Source organism: Tenrec ecaudatus, chromosome 16 (genome assembly GCF_050624435.1).
Source record: "Tenrec ecaudatus isolate mTenEca1 chromosome 16, mTenEca1.hap1, whole genome shotgun sequence".
Lineage (NCBI taxonomy): Eukaryota > Metazoa > Chordata > Mammalia > Afrosoricida > Tenrecidae > Tenrec > Tenrec ecaudatus.
The window spans coordinates 79,611,823-79,631,640 of record NC_134545.1 but is presented as its reverse complement, the minus strand read 5'-3'; the positions used below and the strand labels follow the sequence as shown (position 1 = coordinate 79,631,640).

Here is a 19,818-nt window from a genome sequence, read left to right as displayed (position 1 = left end):
TTGTTGGATGTCGTAACCACTAATAGGTTTTAGTCTCTGTATATTCACCTATTTCCTAAGGAGCACACAATATCAGTCCTTTTGTATTCTGACTTATTTCACTTAGCATAATGTAATTTTAAGTTTGCTATGTCATGGACTGTATCAAAACTTTATTTCTCTTTACGTTTAATAATTAATATTCCATTGGATGGTTGTACCACATTTTGTTTATCTATTATGGACACTGAAGCTGTTTTCACTTTTTGGCTAATGGAAACGGTGCTTCAATGAACACTGACATGTGAATATCAGTCTGTTTTCATGTCTTTAAGGAACAAATATTTCACAAAATTGTCAAGAAATAGATGTAACCAAATCAATTTCTTCCTTAGGCATAACTAAACAATCTCAGGGGATGACTCACTGGTCCACGGCTCAGGATCATTGGGGAGGAGGGTGCAAGGCAGTGGGAGAAGTACAACGGTCAACTGGCACATTTCAGAGTTCAAAGACAAAGCTCTATCTTCATATCAGGTAACTAACTTATGAGCAGACATCTAAGGCACAACTACTTGTACCTTACCATCTAGAGCAAAGAGTGAAAACAATTGAAGATACTTGGAAACAATTAGTCCAATGCACCCATGCACCACAGACATCAGCCTCTATAAGCCTGAAATCCAAAAGAACTAGTTTATTCACCCATTCTTTCCACTGTTGAATATTTACGCTTCCATCTTCTTGCTATTGTGAATACCAGTGCTGCTGCAGGGAATATGGTTATGCATCTATCCATCCATGCTGTGGCTTACGTTTACTGTGTCTGGTGGTGTGTTTGTGCCCTTTTTAGGGGGTCCTTAAGTTTGTCACTTTCTCATCAATGATCTTTACAGTTCTCATATTTACATTTAGGTCTTTAATCCATATTGAGTTCATTTTTGTATACAAGGTGAGGAATGGGTCCTGTCTCATTCTTCTGCAAAGTGAATTCCAATTCTGCCAGCACCATTTGTTGTATTTCAATCTTCTGCCAAAGATCAGTTGTCTGTAGGTGAATGGACTTATTTATGGGTTTCGATTTGGTTCCATTGGTCTACTGTTACACCAGCACCAGGCTGATTGACTATCGTGGCTGGGTAAGGTTTTGAGGTCAAGAGGTGAGAGGATTCGTATATCATCCTTCTTAAGGAAGGGCTTTTCTTATTCTAGTTCTCTTTCCCCTCCATATACAATTATGTAATATATAATGATCATTAGTTTTTCCATTTCTTTTAAAAATGATACTAGGCACTGAATCGGTATTATTATAGATTGATTCTAGTATTACTAATCTTATTATGCCTTCCTCTATCCTTGAGTATCCCATGGACTCTGCGAAGCCCGCTCATATCTAAGATAACTGATTACACATGGACCATGCGAGGAAATACATTATAATACAAGTATTGTCAAACAATGCACAAAAAACGCATCTCCATTGTTTGACTTGTAAACACAACAGGCAGTAATCATCAGGGAGAAAATGGCTACACGTGAAAAAGAGAAAAAAGAATAAGCACTTGAGTCATGTAATCTGTGAACAGGGGAAGAAGGATAAGCTAAACGTATGGATGCGCTCATTTTTGCATAGGGCCTGAACCGGTTATCTCTAATGCTCTTCTCATTCTATCAGCCAAAAGTAACAGTAAGAAAAGGTAAAAACCTGGTGCAGCATATGTAATACGTTCTGTTCTCGTTCTTTAGCAATAATATCTTCAGCAGTTTCAGAAAGACTAGTGATATCAAACCAAGACTCAAAGCTAGAAAGGAAAAAAAAAATAAGTTAACCTATCACGTTTTACATTTTTATTTTACATTCATCTGCATAATAAGATGTATGGACAGCATACCTTATCATAAGATTAAATTAGTTAACAAATTTATTTGGACTTAGAAGAATATATTAAAACAAACCACGTTTTGAAGTAAAAATACGCATTATGAAGCATTCCAATAAAATGAAAGGGAGAACTGTGCTGGAAACCCAGGCCATATGGTCTGTTCTACGGGGTACTACAAACACTTTACACAAAGGTTGATTAAAAACATCTCTGTCTCTTTGCTTCCCATCGTAAATACTGGAGAAATAAGCTGTTAAATGCCAGGGTAATTTAAAAGTATTGCTTCAAACATCACAGGAATCAAAAACACCAATATGAGAAGCTATTGTTTCTTGACATTCTCCCTCTGGTCCACACACTTCTGAAGGTGGTTGGTTCTATCTCTTGAAATGTCCCCAAATAATTTTGTGCTCTTTGTTACTACCTCAAAACAGCCACTGTAGCATCTTTCACCGACTCAAAATTGTGTCTCTGAATTTTCAGAACAAAAGAATTCTGGAGGGTTACGGTCAAGTCTGTAGGGGGGATGGGGTAAGCTTTCCAACCAAATCCTCACAGGGTTGTCCTTGCTATACCCTTAAAGAGCCAGCAGGTACGTGGTCATGTTGGGGGAAAAGTTCTCAGACAACTTTATCTCACCAGTACAACTTTTAATCACCCTCAAATGGATATCCACTGTCATCCAACTGATTCCAGCACATAGCAACCTTATAGGTCTGAGTCAAGCTGCCTATTAGAATGTCTAAGTTTGTAAACCTCTATGGGAGCAGAAAGCTTAATCCTTTTCCCATGGAGCCTAATGCATAATCAATTCACTATATCACCAGGGCTCTTAATTTTCCTCAAATTTCTTCCTAATAATGCCCTGTGTTCATCTGGCTTCCTTTTAGGAAGTCTATCAGGGCTGTTCCTTTAGAATTCCCCCACCAAAAAAGTTACTATAACTTAATGAGCTGACCCCTCTTGTAGTTCTCCATCTTTTTAGCCTTCCATACATACTTATTCCATCTAAAAAGTGTTTTATGAGGGCAGCATCTCAGTAAATTTGGCGCAAAACTTCAATGATTTTGGAAGATGTTGATTTCAATTTTATTGGGTCTAACTCCAAAATCCCTCCAGGGTATCAAAATTACCCATTTTGTTTTGTTTCTCAAAGGCATCCTAGCAAGACTGAAACTGATTAATAATTCATATGTAAACTGGTTTTGTTTGGGGAAAACCCATGTGTATGACACAGAAATATTAGTAGCAGTACTTTTTGACTGACCTTTATAGAATCACGTAAACAGTCTGTACTACACCAAAATCTAAATCCATATGGATACCAATTTTGGTGATCCCATATCAGCGAAAGTAGCACTCTTCTCCACAATACTTTCAATATTATTAATAAACAATTAGGTAACAAGACCTTTCATAAATGCTAACACTTATAGGAAATAGGACCCAGATTTCTGCATCATCTTCATATACATTGTAATTTTTAAATTCAGAGTTCAAGTTCCTATCTTAAAATTCTAATTCATAAGGTCTGGGATTGAGCCTGGAAATTGTGACCCTAATTAAAGATCCTATAGGTACAAAACAGGCACCCTGGCTTTGATACAGAAAATGAGAATGAGTTAGAATATATCATTCCACATCTAATTGGCTTTCTTCCTTCATTGATAATCAAAGTAAGTATAACTATTTTGATCTCCAGAATTTATTATTTTCCCATCTTAATTATCCTAACTTTTGCTCATATTTTCTCATCCCTTCTGCACATACTAGTTTGAAAAACATTTGTTTCAATATATGATAAAAACACAGTTTCTATCAGAAAAAAGAAAACCAACTTGGAATTGGAAAACCCAAATTAAATCTTAGTTTTCATTTCGGTTCTGATAGGAGCTAGTTATAGATTTCAATAAGTCTAAATCTGTTTCCATGTATGATATGGGCTTGTTTTCCAGGAATAAAGCAAAGATTCTGAGATAGTATGTAACAATTTAATTAGTCAATGCAAATAAAACTTAATCTTTTATGTTAATCGCTTATCACAAAACTGTCAAAAGTTAAACAAAATTTATACCATAAGAACTTGCTATAAATATATCATTTTAACTCATCTACCTAGAAGAAATTAATCACAGCAAAGAAGAATTTTTTATAAGAAACCCCAAAACATATAGAATACAGTTTAAATAACTGGCTTACCTACCTTTTCAAGTCATTAAATACATCTGGCAACAAAAAGTTTAGCAAAGACCAAAGTTCTGATAAATTGTTTTGCAAGGGAGTACCAGTCAAAAGAAGTTTGTTATCAGCATTGAATCGTTTTAACTCCCTGATAAGACGGCACTTCATGTTCTTAATCCTGTGTCCTTCATCTACTATTAAGTATTTCCAATAGCAATGCTAGAAAATGAATTGAGGGAAAAATTTAAATATTTCAAAATTCTGCCTGAAAACAGGTCTAAAATTAAATATTTTGTCTTTAACTAAGGGTGGGATATTGAATTTTAGAAATTACACCCAAATCTATTGAGATGGTCATTTGAGTGAATGACAGCCTTTTGTAAACATCCCATTGTACTTGGACACCCACAAACACCCATGGAAGCAATCACTCAAGAAATCAAACGACATAGTCATTGGACAAATCTGCCAGAAAGATCTTTTTAAAGCATTAAAGAAATAAAGATGTCACTTCACTTTGAAGACTAAGCTATGCCTGAACCAAACTATGGTGTTTTCAATTTTCTCATAAGCACGCAAAAATTGGACAATAACTGATGTAGTTGAACTATGATGTTAATGAAGACTACTGAATACATCATTGACTGCTTAAAGAAAAAAGTATATGTCTTGGAAGGATAGCCTAAATGTTCTTTAGAAGGAAGGATGGGGAGACTTTGTGACTACTCTGGACAAGTTAACAGAAGAGGATCAGGCTCAGTAGAGCCAGGGAAACAGGAAGAGCCTCGTTGCCTGGATTAACACTGTGGTTGCAACAATGGGCTTAAACACCACACATATGAGTTGTTTCGAGCCAGAACTGCCTTGAGAACATGGAACAGTAACTGATGGAACTGACTTTGAGAGCAGTGATGATTTAAATAATCATTAACATTTTGGAGTCCACCAGTAATTAAGATTTGTCCATAATCTTGCTTTAGTCAAAGCTTTCTGTGCTAATGTCAATAAACGATTGTTGTACTAGCTTCCTATAACTAGAATGGTAAGCTTTCATTAGTTCCAAATGCTCTGAAACATTAAATGTCATAATTTTCAATCTTGAGGGATGTATCTGAATTAACACTTTTTGTCTGATTGGTTTCTAAATTTCTTATAGACTTAACAGGTAGGTTTGTTTAGGTTTCCCCTTCCTTCTGAACCTGATTTTAGGATTTGCATTTTCATAAAAAGCTATCATTTCTTTTAAAAAGCTTTCCTTAACTTTCATGAAACTGATTTCTCCTTTAAATATCTGTGGTTTCTTAATTTATGTGTAAGAAACTTATCATTCAGGCAATATGGCAACTCAAAAACCTGAACACATTCTTAATTCAAGACCTGCATTCAGAGATGCCATGAAAAAAAAATTTTTTATGGTACTTGTTTGTGAGATGGTCATAGGGGCTACTGCTGCTGCTGTTAAGAGGTGCTGCCGAGTTAGTGCCAACTGCATAGGGACACTGAGAACGGAACAAAGTACTGCCCGGTCCTGCACCATCCTCACAACTGTTCTTCCTCCTTTTTGAAAAATAACTTTATTGAAATATCATACAACGCTCAATAGTTCAATCATATCAAGAACTTTTGTACAATCTTTACCGCATCGATTTTGGAAATGTTTACGTCTTTTCTCTGAAAAAACATAAACATTCTTTACATATAAATGAAAGAGAAGTCTAGGAAACAAATGATAGTGAATCTGAAAAGCAAATTTACGGGCCTGATATTTCTGTTGCCACGCAAAATAAGACCATATAGTGCTCGCTTAAGCAGTACTAAAAACAGGACCATACACATCCACTCTTCTAACCTGATAAAGCTTCAATCATCAATGATAGTATAAGCTCAACAATAAGACATACTATAAAAATTCAAACTAGTGATAAATAGAATTGATAAGGAGCATTATCCTAAGGTAGTCTCAATATGGGGAGAGCAAAAAAACAGAAAAGTTCTCTGTATAATATTACTGAACACAAAGATGGAGCCACATAGAAGAATGTACACAATGATCCTATATACAAATTATACTTATGTCTGAATAGGAATTATTTCTCAAAGAATTACAAGTGGGTTTTTTTTTAGCTTTTTTCTACAAACAATAGATCTTTATTACTAAGAAATAGTTTCATTATTTTTTAAAGTTACACATAATTGTAAATTCTTTGTTAACCTCATTAGCTAAGATTTCTAGACATCATATTCTACACTTCTACCTAGTTATGATTATGCAAGCCACATATATATTCTGACCCACTTTATTTTATATGGAAGCTATTATTTCCGTTTTCATAGAAGACTACACTAAGAAAAAAAAACAGAAGACTACACTCAGTAAGAGTACATGCTCAGCAACAGAAAAAACAAAGCAGTAAAGATCTACTACCTATTATGAAATAGGTAGTCACAAGAAATTCAAAACATCAGTAAATGACTTTTCAGGAATCAACGACAGAAAAGTCTATTTTCTTATTAAAACTTGGAAATTAATAAGCAAGAAATACACAAATAAGAAAAAAATATATAGACGTTTCACCTAACAGTTCTGTAAGCTAGAATCTAAAATACCTGTCTTCAAATATTCTATCCAAATGAGATTAAAATAAATCAAATGAACAAATTTCATATTGATAAAAGAAATGCCATGAGTACATCTATACTAAATAGATGTCTATAATAAATTCACAGGTTAGGTAAACGCCTGGTTGTTCCCATTATAAATCTTATGGTCATGGATCACAGAGCCAGACTTCAATTTTATTGTTACATTACAGCACTGTGTCAGGCTCCAGTCAGTAAAGAAAGTACATAATCCTATCAGAAATTTTAAAACAAATTGATACTGGACAAGGAGAAAGTGGAATGAAATAAGGAAAGTAGGATCTTTAAAGAAACCAATGAAGACTATTTGTACCTGTAGTGCATTTCGGTCTCTCATAGCTATTTCAAATGAGGTGATCACCACAGGATGAATCTGCAGCGTCCCTTTCCGTTTGTAAATATGTTTTACCAATTTTTGACGTTCTTGCTGAGTTCCATGATATAACATTGTAGGAATCTATAATTTGATATATATTTATAACAAACAATATAAATATCAAGTATTTAGAAAAAATAACAGGTCATTTTCTGATAAAAATTTAACTTAAATCTTATTTCTATTTTTCTCCAACAATGTGTCAAATTGGTCTGACATATCACTGGGTGAATGAAAGAAAACAAACAAGTCATAAAAAAACAAACTCTCGACTACGGAAGCAGACAGAGACGCTATTTTTGACATTTCATTTACTTATTAAGGCAAGGGTAGAAAACATAAACGTGTGTACCTAAGCCCACTGTCACTGCACCCTTTCAAAACACTGCAACCCTAGAGTTTCTAGGAGCATACATTTTTGTGGGAGCAAACAGCTGTGCCTTTCTGGCTTTGTGGTTGGCAGCTCCTCCACCCCCACACCTACCACCAGCCATAAAAAAAAAAACACCAAATAATAAACAGAATTTTTTTTTTAAAACACATCTCTTTCAGGTAAAGTATTTGTGGGTTTCAGGTAAAGTACTCAAGGGCACAAAAAAATCATCTAAAGACATTTTGGAAGGAAATATATCAGTGCTTATTCTTTTATGTCAATTTAAAGCAGTGGTTCTCAAACTTCCTAATGCCACAACCTGTTAATACAGTTCCTCATGTTGTGGTGACCCCACCAAAAAAATATACAACTATCTTCGTTATTATTCCATAACTGTAATTTTGCTACTGTTATGAATCGGGTGACTCCTGTAAAAGGGTCATTCGATCTCCAAAGGGGTCATGGCCCACAGGTTGAGAACTGCTAATTTAAAGTAAGACACCGCTCAGTTTGGAAGCTAGATCATAAGGTGGAATATTTAACTTTAAAAAACAGCAAAATCTAAAAAACAGCATAATTAGAGGGGGATCTCTAATGTAATTCCCGTTAAATACGAAACAGTATTTTAAAACAATGAAATGTCTTACTTCTGGAGTAAATCTTTTGAATTCAGCCATCCAGTTAGGAAGTGTAGACAAAGGGCCACAGACAAGAAAAGGTCCAGGTACTCCTCTCTGAATCATCAACGCAATTGTAGCAATGCACTGAACTGTCTTTCCCAGGCCCATTTCGTCAGCTAAAATGCCATTAATGCCATTTTCCCACAGCATCTGGACAAAACAATAGACCATCTTTAGTAAATATACAAACGCGCTCATTTCTTTTTAAGAATCAAACTCAAAGATGATAATTGTGAGAAGGGCGTATTTATACACTCCTGATACTATCATAAACTCTAACAGCACTTTTACAAAGTCCTTTATCAAAGCAATTACAATCTAAATAGCCTTTAGATTGTTTGACAAGGTAATATTTTACCTGCACAAATTTACTCTGGGGGCTACCATTTTTTTTTTAAGGGAAGGGAGATGTATATACGATGAAATTTCTCTAATGGGCTATGTCCCTTAATTGGGAAAACATTGTACTCTTGAAACTAAAACTGTTTAGCCACCTCAAATAAATCATGAAACATTTAAATATGTAAAAAAGTTATTTTCACTTTGAATAAAGAAATCAGAAAATAAAAGGTATTTACAACCAAGTGCTTGTCTTAGAGATACCAGGAAAGAAGGCATAACTGAAGTCCTAAAATCTTATTAACAGACTAATACCCAAATAACTCATACACCAAGAATGACCATTCATTACCCTAAGCCACTCCATGCCTTCTACTTGGTACCACCGCATCACTCCTCCTGTGAAGTGTTTTGGTTGTTGAAACGGTACTGGCTGCCCATCACATTTCCGAACTGGGTCAAAAAAGGATTTGCTATTCTGTCTTACAGCTTGAGACAACCTGTCTTTAATGATGCTATTTGAATCTCTATTGTTCTGAAGATCTTCTACGCAGAGATTAGTAGATGAGGTTTCATCCTATAAAAAGAAAAGTTTAGTTACAAATTTATACTTACTGCAATCACAGTTTACCCCGAATTTAAGAGAAAACATCACTAATTAAAATTTTCTCAGTCCTATCACGAAGAAAACTTTGTGGTTATCTCTATTATCCTATTTAAAAAGTTATTAATTTCCCTGAGAATAACTGTTACAGATCAAAACCATCACAAGGCATAATACTCTTTTTTAGAAAGACCTCTGAAATTCCCTTTCCCATTGCAGCCTACCATATGGACTACAAATCAATATAAAGAAAACCAAAATCCTCACGACTGGTCCAAGTTGTCATCAAGGCATTCAATGATTATAGATGCAGCAATCAAAAGAGATCAAATGCCACGATGAACCGGGTAAATATACGGAACACGGCCTCTGTAACTCATTGGAAAGCACTGCAACTACTGGAAGACAAAGGTGAGGCTGACCCAATCATAGCACTTTCAATGGTCTCACATGCGTGTGGAAGTTAGGCACTGAATAAGGAAAACTGAAGACTGGGTGCATTTGCAAAGAATATGGAAAGCACCAGTAAGAAAGTTACCTTTCCCTTCCAACTGCTCACCTCCCAAAATGTGCTACCCTCAAATGTCTTAAATTAAAAACTTTCCTAGCACCTATCTCAATAATGTCCACTAAGAAAAAAGGAGAACGAAGAGAAAACTTTCATCTAAGAATCACTTCCAGTACAGGAAAAGGGTCAGCTAAAAATGACGAGTACACTAAATAGTCAAGTGAGAAAGTAATGAGTTAGCCCCTACAGAAAAATGTGTGATGATGAAAATTCAAAATGGATTAAAGTCCTAAATGCAAACCCAGAACTCTGAAGTCATCAATGCGAAAACAGACAATTTTAAGGGTCCTAATACATGGCTTAAACGCACTATTAAACATAATGAAAAACCAAACATCAGAAGGCAAAATACATGACAAATCTCCTAAACATAAAGACACTGTATTCATCAAAACCGTAAAAAGCAAACACACAAACTAGGCGGGTGTGGGGGAAGAAACTGATATATATCTATCAAGGGAGTAATCTCTAAAATCAATAGAAAACCACAACACCACAAGAAAAGATGAATAATTTAAATTTTAAAATGTATAGAGACATGAACAGACAATTTACCAAAGATGACATTCAGGTGACCAACATGAAGAAATGCTCATGATCACTAGTCATTTAAGAGATGCAAATCACACAAAGACAACTATTTCAACAACATAAATGATTATATGTTATTAAGTTAAGCAGAAATAAAATACCACAAACTTACATGTTACCTATGGGAAGTACAGGGCAAACAAAGCAATTTATGACACAAATCAGAGAGCAGGTGCCTCTGAATGTAGGATGAAGAAATGACTGGAAAGGGATTTTACCTCTTCAAAAGGGAAAATGTTCTATACTTTGAACTGAATGGTGATTCCACAGGGGTGTGTACACACACACACACGTCAAAACAATTAAAACCTATACATTAATCAAGTAAAATTTATCAATTATTTTTAAATAAAAGAAAAACTTTTTCTTTGAATATTCAGATTATGAAATAAAGAAATCTTAGGAACTTTGCAAATAAAAATAGGACAATTTAAAAATGAAATCTGCTCGGGAAAGAGAGGGAAACGAAATGGGGAGCTGATATCAGGGGCTCAAGTGGGAAGAGAATGCTTTGAGAATGATGATGGTGGCCTATGTGCAAATGTGCTTGACGCATTGGAGGAATGTATGGATTGTGATAAGAGATGTAAAAGCCCCTAATAAAAGTATCAACAAAGAAAAAAAAGAATGTTTAAAATAATGTAAAAGTAAATCCCTTAAAACTAGGCCAAAATTCCACAGTAAATAATGGTAGTAGATTTAGGCTTTATCTTTCAAAATGTTAACATTATAAAAAATAGCTTGCTTAATCTTACATTTTTTATGACATAGTTTATAAATGTTACCGAAGTAATTGTGACATTGAAAAAAGAATTAAAATAAAAGAAATTTTAAGGTATAAATTCTGGACAAAATTATGATAGCCAAATAGACTATTAACATTTATAACCATCCCTTCAATGGTCCTAAGGACTTATTTACTCTTTGATATATTAATCAATTCTCGACATTCCTTTTTACGAGTGAAACTTGTGTTATAGGGTTTGGGTTCCCGAACAGTGAATACTGTTCAGTGAATATTCAGATTATATTTTCATAACATGAGAAAACAGAACCAATGAAAACCTATTAGACCAGAGACATGATAAGCTCCTTAACAAAAACTATATAAAACCACTTATAACCATTTACATCATTCTTAAGACAATACAAATTAACACGTATTTTTTCATGGCACATGCAAACAAAATAACTTTAAAAACAGTTTCATATCAGATAATATGTGGTTAAGAAAAAAAAGGTTTACAATAAAAGGCAAATGATATGCACTAATGATTGCAAGGTACTTGTCAACAAGGAAGCAAATACAATGCTAAAATGTAATTTATTTTATAATCTCTTACCTCATCCTCCTTTTTACATTTTTTAGCCACAGACAAAATTTCCTATTGGGGAGAAGAGAAAAAAGGTGTATGAGTTTAACTAATTTGTTCACTCAACAAGCTTATTTTCTTCTCATTTTATGCCAGAAAATGGAGACAAAGCTCAAGGCAATTGCAGTACAGTGGCCTTGACCTTTGCTTTGAGGCAAAATCGAGTCTGTAACATGTATGCTTGGCTCACGGCCTTTTATAAAACTCTTTATTTGTTGGGAAGATGGTTCCACAAAAACTTGGACATTCCAGGTGTTTGTTTTAAACCAAAGTGAGACCAGGTAAACCCTAAACTCACAGGGCAAAACAATCTGAATTACTACCCACTCCCCTGGAGTTAATTCTGACCCACAGCAAGCCTACAGGTCAAGCAGGGGATTGTTAATGGAGGCAGACAGTCACCTCTTTCTACTGAGATACCTGCTGGGTTCACACCTTTCACCAAGCAATCCAGAGATCACCTGTTCACTGTGCTCGGACTTCCTGTCCTAGTACTATCTATCATGACTGTCAAACAGCCAAATCCAGCAGGCAGGCTGCTTTTGCAAATACACTTTAACAGAAACAAAGCCAAGGTCACTTGTTGATGATTGCTTTCTCGCAATAATTGCAGAGTTCAAAATGACGTAGCTGTGACAGAAATGGTATGATACACTAAACAGAAAGCTTTTACTATGAAAGAGTTTCAGTAGCTCCTTGAGAAAATTCCATTCTCTTTAAGAATCATTGTTCTGTGAGTGATTCCAAGTCCCCAGTCTGCTCCCTTGAGGAAGTTTCATTCCTTGCTGTAGAGTCGTTATGACTTTGCCCTTTATTTACAGATTCACTTCCAAATGCATTACAGCCAAACGCTCCACTTCAAGACAGGTTTGAATACCTGAGGTTGCAGTCTTGGGGAAGCGGTGACTTAGGTGAGCTACTACATTAAATGTACTTGTCAGAGAAACTTGCCATTAGAGCTTGATCAGTAAAGTTCAGTACGTGTGAAGGACAAAGATGATGAAAAAGGATACATACTTCAGGCTTATAGCAAAAAAGATACACTAGAAAAAAAGATGCACGCTAACAGGATGTGCCAGCAAGTGGTTGAAAATCATGTACATGTGTCTCTCTCTCAACAAAGACTCATATTCTTGGGCTGTTAGGATTTCATATAGGGGACTGATGGCCAATTTCTTTAGTTGGGTAAATAGAATCTTTTTGAATGATAATTTAAGACTAAAACATACCATATAAACCCAAAACCCTCTATGGAGTATTCTTGTTAAAAATTTAGCCTCAATTAAATCAAACTTATAGATCTATCAGTTTACAGAGAGACGGTATCAGAGAATTCACTGAGATTTGAGAAACAAAATAAAATATAAACATGTCTTCTTTAAGAAATAACTTACAGCAACAATAAAAGGATCGAAGATTTTCATACAGATTTAAGAGAGACCCAAGAGACACACTAGCCAAATGAGGCCTACAGAGCGGCTGGGTCTGATTTTTACAAAGCAATTATGAAAAAAAAAAGTGCGTCAATATATGAGAATATTGGTAAATTCTATTTAAAATTTTAATGCATTAATTATATTGTGATTTCTTTTTTAAATAGTTCTTATTTGCTAGTGCTGCATGGAATACGTTTATAATGTAATGAAATGATGCAGGGATCTAGCTATCTTAAAGCAATTTGGGGTATAGAAAAATAAGGGCAGAAAAAGTTGAACCTGCTAAAATTGGGCATTGGGTAATTCAATATACTAGCCTCTAGACTTAATGTGTGAAATTTTATGTTTCTTAGAGAAATTTTCTCTAAGAAAAGATGAATCAAAAAACTTTTAAAACATCTACCGCCATCTAATCAATAGTGACCTTATTTTGTGTTTCAAGACAATAATCTGTACAAGAGCAAATAGCCTCAACTTCACCCAGAGTGGTTTGTGGATTTGAACGGCTAATCTAGCAGTTAGTCCAATGCTTACCTCGTAGTGCCACCAAGGATCTGTTTATGTACATATCCCCAGAGTTTTTAATTGAGGCTTTGTAATATGGTTTCAAAATGTATTGAATCTACTTCAAATTCCCTCACTTTACGTACTTGTGGATGATTTTAAAATAATCTCAGAGTGATATTTATACATAAACAAGGGAAAATAGAAGTCTCTGAAACATGCTGAAAAGGCCAAATAACAATTCTTGCAGCTTTAAGAGTGTTCAAAACCCACAATAGGCAGGAAACACTGAGCTTCTGTTGAGGATTCGTGAAGGTTAAACATGAACGTATTTAGTATTGTTGCATTATCGATGTGAAGATGGCTGAAACGGCATGTTTGTCACCCATACGTGTACTACAAAATGAAAGTGACAAACCCATGGGTTTCATGAACATTGAATCTTATGTGCCCTTGCCCTGTGCTTTACCTCTTTTGACATGACTTCTGAAATATTGTACGATTCGTCCTCTCTTCCTCTTTTCTTCTTCGTGACTGTAAAAAACACGTAATGTTAATTTTGACAGAAATTAAACCACAAATATAAACAATCATCAAAACGAAAGAAGGAAATTAACCTGGGTTCTCTTCACTTGCATCAACTGAATTTTCACCCTACAAAATAAGATTTAGAACATTCATTTTTCTTAGATCCTTTGTTGCAACATCTTTAAAGGCATTGATTAACTTGACACACATATATGTTCCATTTGAAGTTTTATTATTTACCTTCATGTAGCATTTTTCTCTAATTCCTCACTATACAATAGAAAGGCTTTACTTTTTCCTTTTTTCACTTAGGAAGAGAAATTTATAAAATTAAACACATAGGAGAATTTTATACTTAAATTACAATGCATATCTTTGTAACTAAATTAATGCTGAGTAATGTTCAGTGTGCATCATAAGTAAAGATTATTCATTTTAAGTAAGTAAAAATAAAAGATAAAGGTATTAGTGAAAGAAATTTCTTCAGTATTTCAGTAATTTTAATTTAAAATACCTTTGCATTTTTTAAAGATTCCTTTTTCTTCTCCAATTTCTCTTTCTTTTTCTGTTCCTATAATGCAAAACATAAAACATTGGTCTCATCTCAAATAAATTATATTCACTATGAAGAAACTACAACAATTTTTTAAGTAGACCCTTTTGTTTCAACCTTTTACATAGTAACAGAAAACAACTCTCCTGTATTCAACTAATACTCAGATCAAATATAAATAAATATGTTTGGACAAAGCATGAAAGACACTGGACACAGAGAGAAATGAAGTGTTCTCATTGTCTAGCTGACTTCATAAGAGCAAGTCACAGGCATGGGTAATACAAGAGGAACCCGAGTCCAAGAGTTGAGAAAAGAGTCCAAAATTTAGGGAAGTTAGCAGTAGCAGAGTTAAGTTCCAAAAAGGAGAGGGCTACAGAAAGAGGCCTCAAGAACTATGTCTTCGCCTAAGTACTGACAGTACATGAAGGCAAGGCTAGGAAAAAGCCAACAAAAAGAAGGTAGAATAACGCCCCACTCTTTTATAAGTGATCAGGAATCATTCAAATTACCATCAGATACAACTAAAGCAGAAACATCTAATATACACTATAGAGCTAAATCAAGTGCTCAGGAGCCAAGTTAATCCAAGCCTAAAGGTTCTAAACGCAGAACAATTAAGAAATTGAAACTATTTGCAAAAGTTAAGTGTTTGCCTTAAATTACAATTACTCATTGTGTATTCTTCTGTAGGTTAAGTTTTACCATAAGATGTTTTTTTAAAGGCTAGAATAAAAAAAAGCTATTCTATGTCCCTAGGCTAGCAAAATCCCAGTTCATAAACATGAAGGCTGGGTAATGACCACTCGGTGCGTACTGCATTTTCTCAATGTACACAAGCTTCCAAGTTGTCATACATCCTAATTGAGAGACCAAAAAAAGTACGGTATGTTAGGTGATAAAATGCTTTGGATAGGGAATCAGAAGCGATACAGGAGGTAAAAGGTAGCAATTTTATTTAAGGTTGTCAAGGCAGAGTTCAATAAGAAAGGTTGCTTAAGCCAAGACTTGAAGATGATGAAAACAGCCATGTAGGAATCTAAACAGTATTTCCCTACCAGGCCCTGGAAGGCACTGGAACAATCCAGGGCAGCTACAAAATCAGACACACTTTTTCCTGCATTGTGAACTATAGTACAAAAGATTTTTTTGTTCTGAATAGAGAGAGGCAGGCACTGAGTAATTTCTCTTTTTCTGAAACGGAGGTGCTAGGCCAAATCAGTTTGGGAAACTGAATGCTAGAACTCTAGAGTCTAGAGCTGTGGTTCTCAACCTATGGGTCACAACCCCTTTGGGAGTCAAACAACTCTTTCACAGGGGTCACGTAAGACCATCGGAAAACACTTATTTCCAATGGTTTTAGGAACCGCGACACCACTTCTCTATCCATCTCCAGGCGGGTTGGCCCACATCCAGATATGTCCATACGTCCATATAGGAGTACCCAACATGAAGACTGTTACCCATGCTACACCATACTTCAAGATAAAACTTCATTGATTTGTCATTAGAAATAATTATTTCACAATATATAATTACATATTGTTTTTGTAATTGATCACTATGCTTTAATTAGGTTCAATTTGTAACAATGAAAATACATCCTGCCTATCAGATATTTACATTACGATTCATAACAGTAGCAAAATTAGTTATGAAGTGGCAACGAAAATAACTTCATGGTTGGAGGGTCACCTCAACATGAGGAGCTGTGTGAAAGGGTGGCGGCATTAGAAAGGTTGAGAACCGCTGTTCTAGAGGAAGAGTGTCTAAAAGAAGAGATTTACATTGGGCTCAAGGCTCAAATGAAGGAGCACACCTGTAATGCTTCTGGGAAGGTCAGGGGATAAGGGAGGCAGGACACTGCTGCAGTCTTGTAGCGCATAGGAAGAATTTGCCTTTTGCTCTAAAACAAAAAAGTGACTAGAAAATTTTTGAGTAGAAGGATTACATGACCTGATATATTTTCAAAGGATCACTCTAATATTGGAAAAACATTCGAGTTTATTGACTAGAACGTTTTTGAGAAGGCTCACATGACCTGGTATAGTTTCAAAGGATCACTCTAATGTTGGAAAAACATTGTTTGTTGACTAGAATTTTGAGTAGAAGGATCATGACCTGATATATTTTTAAAGGATCACTCTAATATTGGAGAAACATTCTAAGTTTGACACAAACTCGTGGTCAACAACAAAAAAATCTGTAAGGTTAAAAGTAAAAGAATGGAAATAAATATACCATGCGATACTGATCAGAAGGAAGCTACTAGAGTAGCATTATCCCTATCAACTAGATTTCAGAGGACTAGTTCATAATGATTTTGTGGTTAGATGCCATCAGTTGGCTCCAACTCACGGCAGCCTCAACCCCTGAAGATTCCATGCACAACTGAGGAGTCAATCCATTAATAAAACAGAACTATCTTAAAAGATGACATTCCGAATAGGTCCATGAAACCTAAAATATTTACTATCTGGCCCTTCACAGAAAGCTTATCAATCATTTAGATCAAAATAAAAAATTACATTTCTATATGATAGTAATGAACAATCAAGAATTAAAAGCATGGAAAAAAAAGAATTAAAAGCATGAAGATATTAATTCCCCCCTTAAGTGACCACTAGTTACTTTTAGTAAAAATTGACAAGCTGATTCTAAAACTAATATAGGAACCCAAAGACCAGAGAAGAGCTAAAACATCTATGAAAAAGAACTAAGTCCTCCAAACTTTAGAAACATCTCAAAGACTTCAAGATTTATTAGAAAGCTACACCAATCAGAACCGTGTGGAACTACATGCACAAACACTGTCAATCCGCTCATTTTTGACAAAGGTGAGAAAAGTCCTTCCGATTAATGTAGAAAAACTAGATCATGTTTATAATCAGCTGCTGAACATTCATGCCTCAGAAACCCTATTTAAGATTCCAATTGAGGGCAGTGAGTTTTTAATGTCACTTCAAAAGAAGAAACTGTAAATTTCCATAAGATAATAGTCAAGAAAATCCTATGAAGCTCAGTTCTATTTGTAACACATAGGCAGCTACTCTTTAAAACCAACTTCTAAGGAAACCGCAGTCAAGAAATCAAATGATGTTTGTATTGAACATAAGTGCTGCAAAAAAGGCGTTTGAGGTTTTAAAAAGCAAAGACATCACTTCGATGACTAAGGTATGCCTAACCCAAGTCATGGTCTCCCCAATAGTTTTATAGGCACGTAAACTGTGGATGATAAAAGCCAAGTCAGAAGAACTAACCCACTCAAACTAAGATGCAGGTAAATACTGATTATAACATGGACAGTCAAAAGAACAAACAAATCAATCTCAGAAGAAATACAACCAGCCTCACATTCTTCAGAACAGACTCACTGGACTATCTGAAACCACCACCGGACTCTCTGAGACACAATCCCAGAGCCAGAAGCTATCAATATTGACAGTGAAACGGCAGAGTGATACACACAGTAAAGGCTATTACTAGTAAGGATAGCACTCTACTACAAACTAACTGTATAAGAAAAGATGAACTTCTACCGCAAAGCAAAAACAAGAAGCTGAATGAGTACTGAACACGGAACAAACGGAACAAAATTAGAGAATGATGACACCTAGTGAAAAATGTAGCTTAATGTCACGGAACAATTTGTGTGAAAGTGGTCAAAAAGGAACCTAACTTAATGTATACACTTGCACCAAAAGCAAAATAAAAGATACGTTTAAAAAGATAAAGGATGACAGATAAGCACTGAAAATTGCTGAACATCCTTCGTCATAAAAATTTTAAATTATTACAAATCTGACTAGACCAGAGCATGTACACTGGTACAGATAGGAATTGGAAACAGGGAATCCAGAACAGATGATCCCTTCAGGACCAGTGATGAGAGTGGCGATACCGGAAGGGTGGAGGGAGAGTAAGTTGGAAAGGAGAAACCAGTAACAAGAATCTACATATAACCCCCTCCCTGTGGGGTACAGAAAACAGCAAAGTGGGTGAAAGGTGATGCTGGACAGCGTAAGACATGACAAAATAGTAATTTATAAATTATCAAGGGTTCGTGAGGCAGGGGAGCGGGGAGGGAGGGGAATAATGAGCAGCTGATAGCAAGGGCTCAAGTAGAAAGCAGATGTTTGCAGAATGATGAGAGCAACAAATATGTGCTTGACATAATGGATGGATGTATGGATTGTGAAGAGTTGTAAAAGCCCCCGATAAAATTATTTTTTAAAAAGTAAAAGAAAGGACCAGGATTTACCATGCATATGGTACATAAGCTGATATGGTTATACATATTGACATCAGATTCTTCAAAAGAAAGATTACTGGGGGAAAAAAAGCAACCATTTATAATTAAAAGGAATAGGAAATGTACATGTACCTAATAACAAATCTAAATGAGTTAAGGTGAAATGGATAAATTCACAAATAAAAATGAAGATTTTAACACTTAAAACTTCAAATGAAAATATACCACTACACATATACTACAATGGTTAAACTTAAAAAGCAATGGCTCTCTGGACACAGAAGGCCAACATGAGGGCTAAAGGGCGAGAATTTAAAAGGAGTAGGCGGAGTCTTGTGACGGTGATGGTTATGGTTATTATTGATTACAGTCCCTTCACATGGATGTACAGATCAAAACTTACAGTTGTAACTCAACAAAGTTACTTGAATCAAGCAAGCAAAATGAGCACTGAGAATCATAAACTGACAATTTCCAACATCCAATAATTACCCATGATCAGGAAAAAAATTTAAATGGAGGTCTTTTCAGTATGGCCTACTGGCAAACTCAAAATAATCTCAAGATTAATTTCAAAATATGCTAACAAAATAACACATGCCATGATTCTTTTAAGTAATCTAGAAAAGGCAGTATCAATCCATATTATCTTTGTATACTTAGAAACACTCAAAATCTAATTTCTATCTCAATAAAGCTGTACAAAAAAAGTTTCATACTATCGAGTACACCAGTTATACATACTTACCTTTAATTGTTGCTGTTCCATTTTAGTCAATAAAAATTTAGAATAGATATTGCTCTTTTCAAGTAAATGCTGAAGTCTCCGGTATCGAATGTCCATGGTCTCTCTATCCCAAGACATACGAGCCTATCCAAACAGATAATTCCATAAATTTATTGAAATACATTGATGTTTTTATATAATGTTTAACAAAAATGAGCATATAAAAAAAAT

General features: G+C 35.0%; 1 protein-coding gene across 1 annotated transcript in view; it reads right to left on the bottom strand.

The window, feature by feature from the left end:
- HELLS (helicase, lymphoid specific) overlaps positions 1-19,818 on the bottom strand; it is a 40,542-nt gene that overhangs the window by 12,029 nt on the left and 8,695 nt on the right. The window contains exons 3-12 of the mRNA XM_075534367.1: positions 19,609-19,731; positions 14,570-14,626; positions 14,145-14,181; positions 13,997-14,061; positions 11,558-11,599; positions 8,804-9,028; positions 8,080-8,262; positions 6,997-7,140; positions 4,066-4,262; positions 1,685-1,781 (exon numbers count right to left, since the gene is read on the bottom strand). Coding sequence (XP_075390482.1) covers positions 1,685-1,781; positions 4,066-4,262; positions 6,997-7,140; positions 8,080-8,262; positions 8,804-9,028; positions 11,558-11,599; positions 13,997-14,061; positions 14,145-14,181; positions 14,570-14,626; positions 19,609-19,731 — 1,170 coding nt within the window. The remainder of the gene's footprint in view (positions 1-1,684; positions 1,782-4,065; positions 4,263-6,996; positions 7,141-8,079; positions 8,263-8,803; positions 9,029-11,557; positions 11,600-13,996; positions 14,062-14,144; positions 14,182-14,569; positions 14,627-19,608; positions 19,732-19,818) is intronic.